Genomic DNA, 18,348 nt, shown 5'->3' on the forward strand with positions numbered 1-18,348 from the left:
CTCGATTTATCAGAATTACAATGCCGAGTTATTATTGACTAGGCAGTCTAAGCAATCAGTAGGCCTACATCTATAGAAAGCCAATAAACCATTTGAAATAAGCCACTGGTCAGAAAGACAGAAATTACTTTTATTTGGGCAAGAGGCTTGACAGTACAAAAAAAGATGCAAATCGCAGAGGCATACTAAAATCATTCAAATTCAAGTAAAAACAGCCATTTGAATGTGTGATGTTTTATCTGAGGTTCATCATGACCATTTCTCTAGTGGTGTAACACAGCAACAGGGTTTGACACAGCTGTGCAGTTGCAAACAGCTCATGTAAAACAGTTCACAAATCATCCATTTGCTGTGATATAATAGGTGATATTCAAGGACTGGCCATTTCATATGAATTCTGAATTTAATCGATCACTAACAGTCCACACCATATTGATTACTAACTAAAAGTTAGATAAAAATAGGCAACAAAAATAGCATGTAAAAACCATTGTCAATTGGGTATGGAATAAATTAGGCCAAGGCCCTTCCCTGTTCTATCAACGCAAATAGCTAAAGAGGAACGGTTGGCTTGTGGTATGAATCCAAAGGTCTATAAGATCAATAGAAAACACACAAACTGAGTGTGGAGATGGTGGAAGAACATCACAGGGTCATATTTAAATGGGCACAGGGTTGCACGACATCGCAAATAACATACAGAATGTACAAAACTATGGACATCTCTACCCATGAAATCACTTCTATACATTTCAATGTTTTTGATATGCAGCACTGTGCCCACAAAACATGACCCTAGTCTACAGGTTGGAGGGTGTGCCCTTCTACAGAGCTGTTATTGGGAGGGCTGGCTGGCTGGGCGTTCCTCTGGGGCAGGCTCAGCTGAAGCAGGGGGGTCTGCAGGGGGTCCGGTGCTGCTCTCGGATGGGGCGGTGCTGTCACTGGTGCCCTCGTCCGTGACGCTCTCCACCGGCGGGCCCTGCTGCTTCTCAGCAGCAGGTGTGCCCTCCTCAGCCTCAGGCTGGGTCTCAGATGTATCTGATGCAGGAGTCTCTTCTGAAGGAAAGGAGGAAAGTGTGTAGGTCAGGTGTCTTTGTGTAGATTGTAATGATCATTGATCACAATGCTCAGTCTGAATGCCACAATGGTTAACATGTTACTGCAATAAAAGCACTACTTTTATCATGCTTTTTCTTACTCCAAACAGCAAGTTACTGAAATAACAAGAGAGAAAATGCTGTAGTTAGTGAGATGTTGGTATGACTGACCTGTCTCCATAGGGGTTGGCTTGTCCTGGTCCTCCTTGGTCTCTGTGGTTGGTGGGGTGGTGTTGTTCTGTTCAGTGATGGGCAGGGTAGATGAAGGGGAGGCTGCTGCTGCCTGCTGCTGCTCTTGCTGTTCCTGGGCCTGGGTAGCCTTCTCTGCCTGCTCCGCCGCTTCCTTTTCCCTCTCCTCCGCCCGCCGCCTAGCAGCCTCCTCTGCCGCAGCAATCTCTGCTGCCAGCTTCTCCATGTCTACCTCCACCTTCTGACCGCACAGCTGCACACAGACAAACACATCTAGTTTTAGACACGGCAGCTTTGAGCAGTTACGACAAATCCGACTTTGGTACAACACACCAGCGCTACAAAGACAAACTTGAACAGCTACAGAGTGGTACAGAATACAAACCTATCATCTCAGCACGGCTGCTGATAATTTGTTAACTTTTATCTTCACTAGTACAAAAAAAGACTAAGGCTATCAAGCTGTTGCACTTTGTATGAGGTGATTCTCACGTTGGACACTGTGGGGTGGGGGCACATACCCGTTTGAGCTCACTGTTGAAGGAGTCTGTAGTCTCCAGGAATCTCCTCTTCTTGTCCTGGTGCCGGTCCTCTATTTGCAGCAACTCTGCTTCCAGCTTCCTCTGTGGAAAGGAACAGTGTCAAACCAGACTATTATGTGATTTCAGTCCAGTGTGTGTTTTCCACTAGCTTTGCTTACCTGGTGCACCATGAGGGACTGGACCTGGCGCTTGAGGACCTGCATGCGTGCAGTGGTGACGACAGAGCGCACATCTGGCACCACAATCTCACTAAGGATGTCACTGATGAGCCGGTGGTTCCTCTGGAAGCGAGCGGTGGCCGTGTGCTTCATGGAGAACCCATCGTCATAGTCTACGGAAAGGACACAAACGTTGGCTTTCAATACACACAATATGCATAAACAAAAAAGGTACAGGAGACAGAATTTCTAGCCCCAGGCCATTACCATCTGGGTCTTCAGCAGGCTGGATGCTCATGTAAGGTTCTCCCTTCTCAACGCGGGTCTGCCGCTGTCTGCTCTCCTCCTCCAGAGCCGCCTCGGCACGGTTCTTGGCATTGATGTAGGCCAGGTAAGCCGGTGAGTTGTGGTAGGCCTTCAGGGAGTCGTTGTACTCAATCTATAGAGAGGCAGTAGTTATAAAATCTCGGTGAAAAGACTTGACCCATTTACCCAAGGCGAAATAGCTAGGGCATTGGAAAACTGAAGCTCCCAACTGCAAACTGTCCTCACCTTTTCCGCTTCATATTCATTCAAGTAGTCCTGCTTCTCCTCTTCAGTGAGGTCCCTCCACATGCCACCAATAATCTTTCCAATCTCCCATAACTTCAGATCCGGATTAGAGGCTTTGACTTGGTCCCAGACCTGGCAAAAAGGAGGCACTGTGGTCAAAACAGAGCAGCAACTAAACCGGAAAATGTATATAAACACACAAGAGAAAGAAAGAGGGAGAGAAAGATTTGATTTGGAGGAGACAAAGGGAAAGCAAGCACAATAGGTCACACAGAAACAAGGACAGACAGAATCAACAATGAAGACAGGTGTTGAAGAGGAGTGGATCCGGATGGTGGTGTAACTCAGCTGTCTCCGACCTCCAATCCAGAGGGGGTAAAATGTGAGGAACATACCACCAGGGGTCATCAACAGTGGGGTCCCCGGCCATCCAGACGGTTGGCTGGGTGACCCCCTGTACAAGCAGTAAAAGTAGACACCGTGGGTGTCTTACCTTCCTGCTTACCTTCCGGCTGTACCGCATGTAGGGCATCAGCGGCTTGTCTGGCGGTTTGGGCGGCTTGGGAACAGTGATTCCTGAGGAATTCTGGGAAAGAGAGCCAAAGAAAAGATCAATAGGTCAAACCAACAGACATAGTGATTACAGAAAGCACTTATGTACTACTATGAAAAAGGGGCAGGGCCACAACTGAAAATGACACAATCTGCTTTAAGTGAAGCTCTTAAGGAGACTCATTCCAAAATGTTGCACCTTATTTTTTGGATAGTGTTTCATGCATAGCTGGTATGTAGAGGACACTTTATTGCCCTCTCAGTGTTAAGGGCTATAATTCAAACGAATAGTGCTATCAGTTTTGGCTGCCTTGTGATTAAAACACCAACCAGTATGAACCTCTGACATGCCAAGTCATGAGACTTGGATGGACGGGGCAACATGCTGCTGCTCCCTAGCAGGATGTACAAGCAGGGGAGGGGCATGTCAGAGGGGCAACTGCTCTAACATGAAATGCTTTTGCATCAAGGAGTGGGACAAGATGAGGGGAGCTGGTGACACTTCAAACAAACAATCACATGTGGTTGGTGGGTCATCAAGCAGAGCATCAAATCAGTTGATAGTAAGATGATCGTGTCTGTTTTACAGAAGATTATAGGAGGACTTTGGGACAATTACTGACCTCACTTGACCACGGCCAGCAGCTGTTTTTGTTGTACCATTTATCCCCCCCCAAAAGTATCCTTTCCTGCATGTTGAATATATATATATATATATATATATTTTTTTTTTTTCCACCCTTCTATTGTTGTACCAAACACTCATTTCTCTTTTCTCCCAATTATCCTTGTCTCACTCAGGGAATAGCCAGCCTTACTCCTTGGGCTCTAGCCCTGGATGGCATTGGTCCTACCATTACCCTGTTGTTGCTGCCGGTATTCCCTCCCAGCCTGTAGTTGTTGTAGGCCAGATGGCTGTATGGGTTGTACCCCACAAACCCAGGGGTGTTGGGCACTTGCTGATGGAGACAAATGAGACAAAACACAAATGAGAAATGACACAAACAAGGGGGAGGGACAACAAAAAATGAAAAGGAGAGTTTTGGGGGTAATGATTTACATAGCATAGTCATGCGAAAGCAGCGCATAGTCATTGGCTTGTTTCTGTCATAGGAGCATCACAAAATAAAAAGATAGCAAAGAGGGAGGTAAACAGCTGGTAACTGGCCAGTTCTACTTCCATCTATTGATGTTCAAAATGTATAGCAGCATGTGATTTAGATGAAGGGAAAATGTTCGTCTGTGAGCCACATACTTGCAAATGTATTGACAGAACATCCTGAGCTAATATGTCTGTGCAGTCCTGCAGCCCAACCGTACATTACTGAGCTCATGTTGATTGTATAGAAGACCCACTCCCCTGGCAATGGGAGAAAATGGGAGGACTGATGTTGAATGGTGTGATACTTACAGTTGTGGGGGCTGGGGTGGGGGGAGGTGCATATGATGGCCTTTCTGTGTAAAATAAATGTTAAGACAAAGTTTAGACATACAAAACAAAAAGAGTAAATTGGACTCCCTGTGTAAACTAAGTTCTATAATGCAGTTAGCGTTTAACCTGCATCTAAACCTACATGTTTTTACAATACAGGTCACAGAAATCTTTAAACTGGTGAAATCTCAAACCTTGTCGCTTTTTAGTCTATTTGTACGCTTGAGGTGAATCTGTGCGATATTTTCATTTGGACCCCTTTCGTTTTTCAGGGTTGTCGTTTAGCTCTTATCTAGAGCATTAGGTTTAAGTGCCTTGCTTAAGGGCACATAGACATATTTTTCACCTAGTCATATTTTTCACCTAGTCGGCGCCCAGTATTTTAACCAGAGACTTTAATGGCCCAACGCCCTTAACCACCAGGCTACCTGCCACCCCAAATCAAAACAAATTGACATAAATATCTACTTACTTGACATCTTGGCTGAGGAATTGTGGATTTCAAGCTATTCTCGTCATTGGCGCTGTAATAAAAACATTGAGCTTGTTATAGGCAAATAATAATAATATCAATGCCAAAAATGGCTAGTGCTGCAAGAGATTGAAAGATTATGGCATCTGGGAAACAGACCGTAGGATTCACACTGTTGTTGGCTCCATAAATACAATGTAACCAGTAGGCTGCATACAAAACATGGTGTAATTTCCTTAAAATACGAAATTAACAAATTTAAAGCACTTTCTATACTAACAGAATAGCTCTCGTCTACGCATGCATCTTGGCAGATCCGACGCAAACTCATGGACCGGACCTAGTGTGGAGGTATAGAAAATGCTAAAAAAAACATTTCGTATTTGGGATTAATGGCACCCTACGCATACATAAACACGTTCTCTAGAACCCTAGCAACATCTTTACTTCCATAAATTAATAAAGTATAGTGAAGCTAGTCATGAACGCAGAGCCCCAATTTACTGAGCCAAGTAAAATAACGTTAACTTTAGTTGTCATCACCGCGATGTGAACAGAGCAAACTAGCAACTGGAGGGAGGCGGTAGACCCCACGTTGGTTGAAACCGGCCTATCAAACTTTTTTTGTTTACGTCAAAATTGCGTCAGGCGTTTAACACTTAGATTGATTTTAATAACCAATTGCAATGCTAAGCTATTAGCAATTGACTAGAGACAGATGCAAATACAAGATACCAGTGTGTGAGAATCTACCCGACAATGTCAATGTGATGACGCAATGGTTGGAAAATGTCGAGAAGTGGCTAGTAAGAGAGCTAGCCGCATAGTGAGATAGTTACAGTAACTATAGTTAAATAATTATAGGTTGTAACTAGCTACGTGAAGGACGTGATCTCAAAACATACGCTAACGTTGGTTAAACATCCAAACTAGCAAAGTTACAAAATGTAGTTAGCTAGATAATCTAGTAAGCAGAGTTAACGATAACAGCTAACAGTTACTGTTAGCTAACTCTTAAACCCTTTTCCATATGTAGGGTTTTCAGCGGTTACATTCGCCCACATTTGGTTCCATGTGAACTACAATTCCGACGCTGTGTTTATCTAAAAGTTCAAAGTCAATAGCCACTCCTTCAAAACCGATTTTCTAAACATATGCTGATATGTCCCTTAACTTTCATATCAGTGAGAAATCAACTATACAAATACAAAATATAAACTTACAGTATTGCACAGAAGTTGTGTTTCTCCAGTTGAAGAACTACACTTCCTCCCCACTGTTGTATACACAGCCAGGTGTTCGAAGCAAGCTAGAAAGCTCATTAGCACAGGTGGACGCCTATGTTTTCTGTCTGGCTTCCGTAAACAAGAGATTGAGATATGGCCTTGTGGGAACACCAACCCTATAAAAAGGTGTAGTAATTTAACCTTTAGTTCTTCAATTATTTATCGCTGATATGAAAGACAAGTTTCCAAAAACGTACCGCAGGCGATGCGTGTTAATGTTTAGAGCAGGCGCCGGGGCTCTTAACAAAACCCACCCTGGTCAGAAGCTATCGTTAATATGAGCTAAAGCAGTTAGCGTCTATGAATGGAGTCACAGTTAGCTAGCGAATGTAAGCTAAGCCTTGCAAGTAAATGCAGATTGTATTTAGTTTGAATGAAAATACAATTCTATTCAGTTGATCTCCACCTTCATCTGACCTTTTCGAAAAGTAAAATGCAAAACTATCGAAAGGATATACACTTGAAAAAAAACTCACCCCGAGCTCTTTTCTTTGTTCCCTCAAAAGCGCGTTTGTAATTTTTTTCGCTGGTGAATAACTGCGGATTAAAACACGATTTCGTAGAACACGCCGTCTACTGTTTCGGAGAGGAACCGCTGATTTGCACCCAGTGAGTTAATATGCTTAATCTTTGCTTACCGCTAGGTGGCTGCAGAACACCGCTACTGATTTTATGCAGACTGCTTTTAGGTATTGCATGGCTGCCCTCCTTGCTCATGGCTTGAGCAAAGATAAAACAAAACTGATATTGGGTCAGCTCTCAATCCCGTACCGTTATTGTTGAAGTTCAAGCACAGACAGATAGATACCTTGTCCCGATTGTCCTCCCCTCCTTAAGATGTTTCACACAAATGTTTCACCTCTTGTCTTTCTTACACTTCTGTGCACACAGATGCACAGAACACATAAAAATGTTATGTTTGAGATTCAAGCTCAATTATAGTTATTTAGCCCCTACAACGCCCTGTAAACTTAAAGTACAGTTTCAGTTCACTTGTATAACACCACCACTTCTTGACCAGATTGAGGGCGAGATGTGTGGTAGTACGTCACCAGAGCTTCCATGTTGCTGTGAGTGACCTGGATATGTATTAGTCTTCTCTGTTCATTCAAAGTATTGCTGCTAGAGTGCATCCCCAGAAAGAAGCAGACAGGACTGTGAAGTAAGCCCTAATAATAAAGGGGAGCTTTTCTCCTGAAGACCAGACATCTAGGCTAAACCTTGTGTGTATGTTGCCCAACACCAAGGCGCAAAATGTCCCCATGAGTGTTTACTTATGTCTTTTTACATTCTTACTGTCCTGTGAGCTTAATGAAGATGTAATATGTATGAGTGCTATATTATGTTTCTGCTCAAGGTTTGAATGGTGCCACTTGTGTGTGTGCGTGATGAGTCTGTGGAAGAGGGGGAACTGGGATTTGTCTTCATTTGACATAGTTGAACAGACAGATGGATGCTGTCAGATGTTGAAACATGTATTTCCAATATGGAGTGTCCTTTCCCAGGGGTGTTTAACCTCCTTTCCCACTCCCACTTTTCCATTCTGGCTAGACTGCATTGAGAGAATGTGCTGTTCTTGCTCTGTCTGTACTTTTACAAACTGCTCCAAATGGAAACGTCCCCAAAGTAACATAGCAGAGAGCAGAATGCAATACTTTTTTCAATGATTCTGTGCTTATTTTTCAAGCCAGCAGCTGCATCATTTATTTTCAGTCAATCATGAAACCAACAATATCCTTCAGGATTGTCAAGTCATTGAAACATAGCTTCAAGATGAGGACTTGATACCATAGTACAATTATACTAAAATGTAGACCTACTTGGAGTGCATAGAACTAATATGGTCCAAAGATAGCGACAATATATGACTTGAACATAAATCTGAATGATGAATATCTCTGTCTGAGATTAATATCTCTGTTGTCTGAGGAATGCCATAGTAACCGTGAACACCAATCACCTGCACACAGACATGCGTGTTGAAGAATAATGAATATTCATTTCCGGGGGCACAGATGGTGTAGTAAAATAGGTTGCTAGGTAACGCTAGCTGACCAAGGCTGGGGCTCCTGCAGATAATACATCCGATGAATACTTATAAGATTTCTCTTTGAGAGAGAACATATACACCGAACAAAAATATAAAACGCAACATGCAACAATTTCAAATATTTTACAGAGTTACAGTTCATTTAAGGAAATCAGTCAATTGAATTACATTTACTAGGCCCTAATCTATGGATTTCACATGACTGGGAATACAGATATGCTTGTTAATCAGATACCTTAAGGTCACAGATACCTTAAAAAAAAGGTAAGGGTATGGATCAGAAAATCAGTATCTGGTGTGACCACCATTTGCCTCGGCTCCCGAGTGGCACAGTGGTCTAAGGCACTGCATCTCAGTGCTACAGGCGTCACTACAGACCCTAATTCGATTCCAGGCTGTATCACAACCGGACGTGATTGGGAGTCCCATAGGGCAGCGCACAGTTGGCCCAGCGTCGTCCGGGTTTGGCTGGGGTAGGCCGTCATTGTAAATAAGAATTTGTTCTTAACTGGCTTGCCTAGTTAAATAAATATTAAATAAATGCAGTACGACACATCTCCTTCACATAGAGTTGATCAGGCTGTTGATTGTGGCCTGTGGAAGGTTGTTCCACTCCTCTTCAATGGCTGTGCAAAGTTGCTTGATAATGGCGGGAACTGGAACACGCTGTCGTACACGTCGATCCCAAACATGCTCAATGGGTGACATGTCTGGTTAGTATGCAGGCCATGGAAGAACTGGCACATTTTCAGCTTCCAGGAATTGGGTAGAGATCCTTGCGACATGGTGCTGTGCGTTCTCATGCTGAAACATGAGGTGATGGCGGTGGACAATGGGCCTCAGGATCTTGTCAGGGTATCTCTGCATTCAAATTGCCATTAATAAAATGCAATTGTGTTCATTGTCCATTGTTTATGCCTACTGGGACATAATCCCACCGCCACCAAGGAGCACTCTGTTCACAACGTTGACATCCGCACTCGTGCACACGACACCATACGGTGTCTGCCGTCTACCCGGTACAGTTGAAACCGGGATTCATCCATGAAGAGCACACTTCTCCAGCGTGCCAGTGGCCATCGAAGGTGAGCATTTGCCCTCTGAAGTCGGTTATGACGCTGAACTGCAGTCAGGTCAAGAACCTGGTGAGTATGAGCATGCAGATGAGCTTCCCTGAGACGGTTTTGGACAGTTTGTGCAGAAATTCTTCTGTTGTGCAAACCCGGTTTTGGACAGTTTATGCAGAAATTCTTCTGTTTTGCAAACCCATAGTTTCATGGGGCTGGCCGGGATGGCCAGTCTCAGACGATCCCACATGTAAAGAAGCCGGATGTGGAGGTCCTGGGCTGACGTGGTTGCACGTGGTCTGCGGTTGTGAGGCCGGTTGGAAGTACTGCCAAATTCTCTAAAACAACGTTGGAGGCGGCTTATGGCAGATAAATTAGCATTAAATTCTCTGGCAACAGCTCTGGTGGACATTCCTGCAGTCAGCATGCTAATTGCACGCTCCCTCAAAACTTGAGGCATCTGCAGCATTGTGTTGTGTGACAAAATTGCAAATTTTAGAGTGGCCTTATACTGTCCCCAGTACAAGGTGCACCTGTGCAATGATCATGTGGTTTAATCAGCTTCTTGATATGCCACACCTGTCAGGTGGATGGATTATCTTAGCAAAGGAGAAAAGCTCACTAACAGGGATGTAAACACATTTGTGCATAACATTTGAGAAAAAAGCTTTTTTTGTACATTAAGAACATTTCTGGGATCTTTTATTTCAGCTCATGAAACATGGGACCAACACTTTACATGTTGTGTTTATATTTGTGTTCAGTATACAGATGAAGTCGGAAGTTTACATAATTTTAGGTTGGAGTCATTAAAACTAGTTTTTCAACCACTCCATAAATTTCTTGTTAACAAACTATAGTTTTGGAAGTTGGTTAGGACATCTACTTTGTGCATGACACAAGTAATTTTTCCAACAATTGTTTACAGACAGATTATTTCACTTATAATTCACTGTATCACAATTCCAGTGGGTCAGAAGTTTACATACACTAAGTTGACTGTGCCTTTAAACAGCTTGGGAAATTTCTGAAAATGTCACGGCTTTAGAAGCTTCTGATAGGCTAATTGACATAATTTGAGTCAATTGGAAGTGTACCTGTGGATGTATTTCAAGGCCTACCTTCAAACTCAGTGCCTCTTTGCTTGACATCTATGGAAAATCAAAAGAAATCAGCCAAGACCTCAGAAAAAAATTGTAGACCTCTACAAGTCTGGTTCATCCTTGGGAGCAATTTCTAAACGTCCGAAGGTACCAAGTTCATCTGTACAAACAATAGTACGCAAGGAAAAACACTATGGGACCATACAGCCGTCATACCGCTCAGGTAGGAGATGCGTTCTGTCTCCTAGAGATGACAGTGTTTTGGTGCGAAAAGTGCAAATCAATCCCAGAACAGCAAAGAACCCTGTGAAGACGCTGAAGGAAACAGGTACAAAGGTATCTATATCCACAGTAAAACAAGTCCTATATCAACATAACCTGAAAGGCCGCTCAGCAAGGAAGAAGTCACTGCTCCAAAACCGCCATAAAAAAGCCAGACTACGGTTTGCAACTGCACATGGGGACAAAGATTGTACTTTTTGGAGAAATGTCCTCTGATCTGTTGAAACAAAAATAGAACTGTTTGGCCATAATGACCATCGTTATGTTTGGAGGAAAAATGCTTGCAAGCTGAAGAACACCATCCCAACCGTGACGCACGGGGGTGGCAACATCATGTTGTGGGGGTGCTTTGCTGCAGGAGGGACTGGTGCACTTCACAAAATAGATGGCATCATGAGGATGGAAAATTATCTGGATATATTGAAGCAACATCTCAAGACATCAGTCAGGAAGTTAAAGTTTGGTCACAAATGGGTCTTCCAAATGGACAATGGCCCCAAGCATACTTCCAAAGTTGTGGCAAAATGGCTTAAGGACAACAAAGTCAAGGTATTGGAGTGGCCATCACAAAGCCCTGACCTCAATCCTATAGAAAATTTGTGGGCAGAACTGAAAAAGCTTTTGCAAGCAAGGAGGCATACAAACATGACTCAGTGACACCAGCTCTGTCAGGAGGAATGGGCCAGAATTCACCCAACTTATTGTGGGAAGCTTGTGGAAGGCTACCGTAAACGTTTGACCCAAGTTAAACAATATAAAGGCAATGCTACCAAATACTAATTGAGTGTATGTAAACTTCTGACCCACTGGGAATGTGATGAAAGAAATAAAAGCTGAAATAAATCATTCTCTCTATTATTCTGACATGTCACATTCTTAAAATAAAGTGGTGATCCTAACTGACCTAAAACAGGAAATTTTTACTAGGATTAAATGTCAGGAATTGTAAAAAACTAAGTTTAAATGTATTTGGCTAAGGTGTATGTAAATTTCCGACTTCAACTGTACATATATATGTATGTATGTATGTATGTATGTATGTATGTATGTATGTATGTATGTATGTATGTATATATATATATATATATATATATATATATATATCTCTTTAGGCATAGTGGTATTATCATACAGAAACAGTACATGTATGATATTGTGTTTAGACAAAGACTTCAGCCACCCAAACCATGGATGGTCTGTCTGCTACCGTCCAGCAAGCTGTACCAGAGAATCTGGTCTTGGACGAACAGGCTCAGAGACAGCTTCTACAGTGCCTTCGGAAAGTATCCAGAGCCCTTGACCTTTTCCAAATTTTGTAACGTTATGGCCTTATTCTTAAATGGATTCAATATTTTTTTCTCAGCAATCTACACACAATACCACATAATGACAAAGTGAAAACAGGTTTAGACATTTTTCATAATTTATTAAAAATAAAAAACAAATACCTTATTTACATATGTATTCAGCCCCTTTGCTATGAGACTGAAATTGAACTCAGGTGCATCCTGTTTCATCCTTGAGATGTTTCTACAACTTGATTGTTGTCCATATGTGGTAAATTCAATTGATTGGACATGATTTGGAAAGGCACACATCTGTCTATATAATTTCCCACAGTTGACAGTGCATGTCAGAGCAAAAACCAAGAAATGAGGTTAAAGGAATTGTCCGTGGAGCTCCGAGAAAGGATTGTAAAGTCTGTAACGTAACAAAACGTGGAAAAAGTCAAGGGGTCTGAATACTTTCCGAAGGCACACGCATACTGACGCCCCAAGAATAAGACAGTTGAATAGCTATCCAATGGTTAACCGGACTATCTGCACTGCACTATTTTGCACTCTCACATGACTTGATCCTGACACTCTCACACAAACACGCACACAAACACGCATACTGACGCCACACAAACACACACTTTCACACATGTACACATACACTCTGAAAAAAAGGTGCTAAGTAGAACCATATAGAGTTCTTCAGTTTGTCCCCATAGGGTTATTCAAAGAAACCCCTGTGTAGGATTCTACCTAGAACCCCTATAAACAATTCCACCAACCTTACTAGCCTTCCAAATCAAATGATCTATGGCAATACATTACATTTCACAAGGCCTTTCTTTGAGGGCCTAGTTATACCCCAACAGTAGTGTTAGGAAACTCCTGGTTACAGGCCACATCAGGCCTGCAAGTAACATTATGCTGGCTTGCAAAGTGATGTGTAATTCCTATTGGAATCCAGCCAGTTAGTATATCCAACAAGTGGAATTGTTCAATCACCCGCAACCTGCATTCAGAATGACTGTCAGTCTCAGTATTCAATCTTCCATAACCTATCTCAATCATCTAAACTGGAACAGCCATCTCAGTAATAGGTGCAATAAATCCAATTACTATCAGATTGGATTATTTTAGAAAACTGTATGTTATTTATCTTTGTGTAGCATGAAATTAATCAACCATTCAATGTACTTGCAAAAACACAGATAATACAGTAAAACAAACAATTCTTAATCTCCCTGCAATAGAGCATACTGGGAAATATTATGTATGGTTTTATGTAGAACTCTTCTTGCCTTCCAAAGAATCCTTCTCATCTTCCAAAGAATCATCAAATAACCCTTTCTTCCCAAAACGGTTCTCAGGATGTTAAAGGTTCTAGGTAGAACCCTTTGCCTTACAAATAATCATTGTCTTCCAAATAGGGTTCTTTAGATCAGAACGGTTCTTGGTAGAACTCTATCCCTCCGCAAATAACCCCTTTGTAACCCCTTTTTCTAAGAGTGTACACTCATCATATACGCTGCTACTACTTTGTTTTTCTACTCTTATTATTATCTATCCTGATGCCTAGTGACTTTAACCCTGCCTACATGTACAGTGCATTCAGAAAGTATTCACACCCACTGATATACACACACAATACCCCATAATGTCAGTGGAATTATGTTTTTATAAATGTTTACAAATTAAGAAAAAATGAAAAGCTGAAGTCACTTCAATATAAGTATTCAACCCCTTTGTTATGGCTAGCCTAAATAAGTTCAGGAGTACAAATTTGCTTAACAAGTCACATAATAAGTCGCATGGACTCGGTGTGCTATAATGGTGTTTAACATGATTTTTTTAATGACTACTTCATCTCTGTAACCCACAATTATCTGGGTCCCCCAGTCGAGCAGTGACTTTCAAGCACAGATTCAACCACAAAGATCATGTAGGTTTTCCAATACCACACAAAGGGCACCTAAATGAGTAAAAATAAAAAGCAGACATTGAATATCCCTTTGAGCATGGTGAAGTTATTAATTACAGTTTTGATGGGTATTAATACACCCAGTCACTACAAAGATACTGGCTTCCTTCCCAACTCAGTTTCCGGAGAGGACAGAAACCGCTCAGGGATTTCTCCATGAGGCCAATGGGGATTTTAAAACAGAGTTTAATGGCTGTGATGCGAGAAAACTGAGGATGTATCAACAATATTGTAGTTACTCCTCAATACTAACCTAAATGACAGAGTGAAAAGAAGGAAGCCTGTACAGAATACACATATTCCAAAACATGCATCCTGTTTGCAATAAGGCACTAAAGTAATACTGCAAAAAATGTGGCAAAGAAATTTACTTTTTGTCCTGAATACAAAGCATCACTGACTAACACTCTTCTTATTTTCAAGCATGAAGTTGGCTGCATCATGTTATGGGTATGGTTGTCATTGGCAAGGACTAAGGAGTTTAAAAAAAAAATAATAAATGCAATAGAGCTAAGCATAGGCAAAATCGTAGAGGAAAACCTGGTTCCTTCACCTTTCAGCCGCACAATAGCCTAAACACTAGGCCAATTATACACAGGAGTTGCTCACCAAGAGTGCCCTAGTTAAAGTTGGCTTAAATTGGCAAAAAACATCCATGGCAAGACTTGAAAATGGCTGTCTAGCAAAGACCAATAACCAGAGCTTGAAAAATTGTAAAAAGAATAAAGGGCAAATATTGTACAATTCAGGTGTGCAAAGCTCTTAGAGACTTACCCAGAAAGACTCACAGCTGTAATCACTGCCAAAGGTGATTCTAACATGTATTGACTCAAGGGGTTGAATACTTAGTGTTTTATTTTCCATTTAATTAAAAATAAAAATAAATAAATTAAAAATGATAATTTTTCTTCCATTTTGACATTAGACTATTTTGTTTAGATTGTTGCCAAAAAAATTACAATTCAATTCATATAAATCCTACTTTGTCAAGTATCGAGTTCAGTGTGTCAAATCGGAGGGCTGTTGTCCGGGCCTCTGGCAGTCTCTATGGGGGTGCCACAGGGTTCAATTCTTGGACCGGCTCTCTTCTCTGTATACATCAATGATGTCGCTCTTGCTGCTGGTGAGTCTCTGATCCACCTCTACGCAGACGACACTATTCTGTATACTTCTGGCCCTTCTTTTGACACTGTGTTAACAACCCTCCAGGCAAGCTTCAATGCCATACAACTCTCCTTCCGTGGCCTCCAACTGCTCTTAAATACAAGTAAAACTAAATGCATGCTCTTCAACCGATCGCTGCCTGCACCTGCCCAACATCACTACTCTAGACGGCTTTGACTTAGAATATGTGGACAACTACAAATACCTAGGTGTCTGGTTAGACTGTAAACTCTCCTTCCAGACTCACATCAAACATCTCCAATCCAAAGTTAAATCTAGAATTGGCTTCCTATTCCGCAACAAAGCATCCTTCACTCATGCTGCCAAACATACCCTTGTAAAACTGACCATCCTACCAATCCTCGACTTCGGTGATGTCATTTACAAAATAGCCTCCAATACCCTACTCAATAAATTGGATGCAGTCTATCACAGTGCCATCCGTTTTGTCACCAAAGCCCCTTACACTACCCACCACTGCGACCTGTACACTCTCGTTGGCTGGCCCTCGCTTCATACTCGTCGCCAAACCCACTGGCTCCAGGTCATCTACAAGACCCTGCTAGGTAAAGTCCCCCCTTATCTCAGCTCGCTGGTCACCATAGCAGCACCTACCTGTAGCACGCGCTCTAGCAGGTATATCTCTCTGGTCACCCCCAAAACCAATTCTTCCTTTGGCCGCCTCTCCTTCCAGTTCTCTGCTGCCAATGACTGGAACCAACTACAAAAATCTCTGAAACTGGAAACACTTATCTCCCTCACTAGCTTTAAGCACCAGCTGTCAGAGCAGCTCATAGATTACTGCACCTGTACATAGCCCATCTATAATTTAGCCCAAACAACTACCTCTTTACCTACTGTATTCATTTATTTATTTTTGCTCCTTTGCACCCCATTATTTCTATCTCTACTTTGCACTTTCTTCCACCGCAAACCAACCATTCCAGTGTTTAAAATATATATATATATTTTTTTTTTCTTGCTATATTGTATTTACTTCGCCACCATGGCCTTTTTATATTTTTATTTATTTTTATATATATTTTGTTTGCCTTCACCTCCCTTATCTCACCTCACTTGCTCACATTGTATATAGACTTATTTTTCACTGTATTATTGACTGTATGTTTGTTCTACTCCATGTGTAACTATGTGTTGTTGTATGTATCGAACTGCTTTGCTTTATCTTGGCCAGGTCGCAATTGTAAATGAGAACGTGTTCTCAATTTGCCTACCTGGTTAAATAAAGGTGAAATAAAAAAATAAAAAATAAAAAAAGGGGTGTGAATCTTTTCTGAAGGCACTGTATATACTTACCTCAACTACCTCATACCCCTGTAAATTGATATGGTATATTGGTACTCCCTGTATTTAGCTTCATTCTTGTGTGTTATTTCTCTTGTGGTTTTTATCTTCTTGTTTTACTCTGCATCGGTGGGAAAGAGCTCGTTAGTAAGCATATCACTCTAGGCCTGTTGTTGTATTTGACGCATGTGACAAATACAATTGTATTTGTTTCGTTGCCACAAAACGAGGAGATTTACCCTATTTAATGAGACATTCAATGCTCAGCAGAAAGCGCACACACACACACATACAGTCATGTACACATGCGCGCACACACACACACACACACACACACACACACACACACACCCACATTGCCTGTAACGCCATACACAGCTCTGAATTTAAAATGAGGATAAATAATTGATAAGGAATGCCTTGTGACTGCGTAAAGAATTTGCAGACAAATCACGTCCCATGCTCTATTCAGTGCTAGACAATATACAATTCTTAAACAGCATATACTATATAGGCCTTATGTAAAGTGTGATTTTATCTTGGATAATTATCTGAAAAATGTTAATTGGGCTGTTATCATTGAAATAAACAGAGTGAATGAAATTGTAAACAATTAAACAGAGAAAAGGCAAATGGCCCAAAATGTCTAGAAAAGTTTAGCAAATACAGTATAAAATACTGGATCTCCCAAGTCTATGGCTAGGAGTGTTTCCTGACTATGTGGCCTGAACAGGAAAATCTCTTGCCCTAGTGTTTTACTGGGGCCCAGAATTTTTCCTGGTTAGGTCACATGGTCAGGAAATGTTTCTGCATTTGTGACATTTATTCAGTACACCTTTTGCTTGTGACGTGGTTATGTAGAAGGTTTCATCACCAGAAGAGCACCCATCATATTTAGATTCTTAGCTTGTTGTTAGATCTGATGGAATGCTGTTGGTATCAAAACACATTATGGTTGTATCTGTGATTACATTTAGCTAATTTCAAGAAGTGTTGGTCCTTTGGGATCTTTGGGTACTCAAGTGAATCTGATGATGATGATGTCATGAAAGAGGTCCTCATTGTCTCCACTGCAGAGGTCAGTAAATGGCGGAGCCTGCTGAATTTCGGTACAGTCCATTTCCATAAGCTCTGTAGAAGAATTACATTTGTGCATTCTTAAAAGTTACACCTTTCAATCTTTCCTTGTCTTACTTTGCAATCTCAAACACATTAAAAAAACAGCCTCTGCTGATAATGTAGTATTTCCACATTCAAATAAAGTCTTGAGAATCAGGATCCCATATTTAGTTTTTATCCTGTTGTATTGTACAGCATGTTCATCTTTTTCCTACTTCAGAAGCCACTGGTTTACTGGAAAGAGAACAAAGTGATGTGGAGGTTAGCATGAACTGCTTGAACTGGAAACACAAAGGCAATGCTTGAGACATAGAACCTACAAAGAACCTGTTCATTTTGATGGACGAGGCATTTCTCTATAGACATCTCAGAACTATAGAAAACAGAAAACATACATTCAGTGGGCAGTTTATTAGATACACCCATCTAGTACTGGGTTGGATCCCCCTTTGCCTCCAGAACAGCCTGAATTCCCCAAGGCATGGAAACATCGCTCAATTTGTATCAAGGGACCTAATGTGTGCCAGGAAAACCTTCCCCACACCATACACCACCGCCACCAACCTGTATCGTTGACACCAGGCAGGATGGGGCCATGGACTCATGCTGCTTACGCCAAAGCCTGACTGCCATCAGCATGACACAACAGGAACCAGGATTTGTCGGACCAGGCAATGTTTTCCCACTCCTCAATTGTCCAGTGTTTGTGGTCGCATGCCCATT

General features: G+C 41.7%; 2 protein-coding genes across 8 annotated transcripts in view; both read right to left on the reverse strand.

Moving 5' to 3' along the window:
• Nucleotides 1-116: 116 nt before the first annotated feature.
• Nucleotides 117-6,864, reverse strand: LOC129827684 (SWI/SNF-related matrix-associated actin-dependent regulator of chromatin subfamily E member 1-like). Of its 7 annotated transcripts, XM_055888747.1 has the most exons (12): nt 6,757-6,856; nt 6,218-6,396; nt 4,995-5,046; nt 4,502-4,545; nt 3,945-4,049; nt 3,032-3,124; nt 2,539-2,670; nt 2,254-2,425; nt 1,987-2,159; nt 1,808-1,909; nt 1,269-1,539; nt 117-1,056 (listed from the first exon to the last, which is right to left on the reverse strand). In XM_055888747.1, the coding sequence occupies exons 3-12, from the start codon at nt 4,999-5,001 to the stop codon at nt 836-838; spliced, it is 1,320 nt and encodes a 439-aa protein (XP_055744722.1). In that variant the 5' UTR covers nt 5,002-5,046; nt 6,218-6,396; nt 6,757-6,856; the 3' UTR covers nt 117-835. The 7 variants fall into 7 exon arrangements, with proteins under 7 accessions (XP_055744722.1, XP_055744747.1, XP_055744757.1 ...); XM_055888772.1 differs by lacking the exon at nt 6,218-6,396 and having other exon boundaries at nt 3,951-4,049; nt 6,757-6,864; XM_055888782.1 differs by lacking the exon at nt 6,218-6,396 and having other exon boundaries at nt 3,044-3,124; nt 6,757-6,864.
• Nucleotides 6,865-10,082: 3,218 nt separating this feature from the next.
• LOC129827714 (carbonic anhydrase-related protein 10-like) overlaps nt 10,083-18,348 on the reverse strand; it is a 30,947-nt gene continuing 22,681 nt past the window's right edge. The window contains exon 9 of the mRNA XM_055888810.1: nt 10,083-17,859. Coding sequence (XP_055744785.1) covers nt 17,837-17,859 — 23 coding nt within the window. The 3' untranslated portion in view covers nt 10,083-17,836. The remainder of the gene's footprint in view (nt 17,860-18,348) is intronic.

Source organism: Salvelinus fontinalis, chromosome 2, assembly GCF_029448725.1.
Source record: "Salvelinus fontinalis isolate EN_2023a chromosome 2, ASM2944872v1, whole genome shotgun sequence".
Taxonomy (NCBI): Eukaryota; Metazoa; Chordata; class Actinopteri; order Salmoniformes; family Salmonidae; genus Salvelinus; species Salvelinus fontinalis.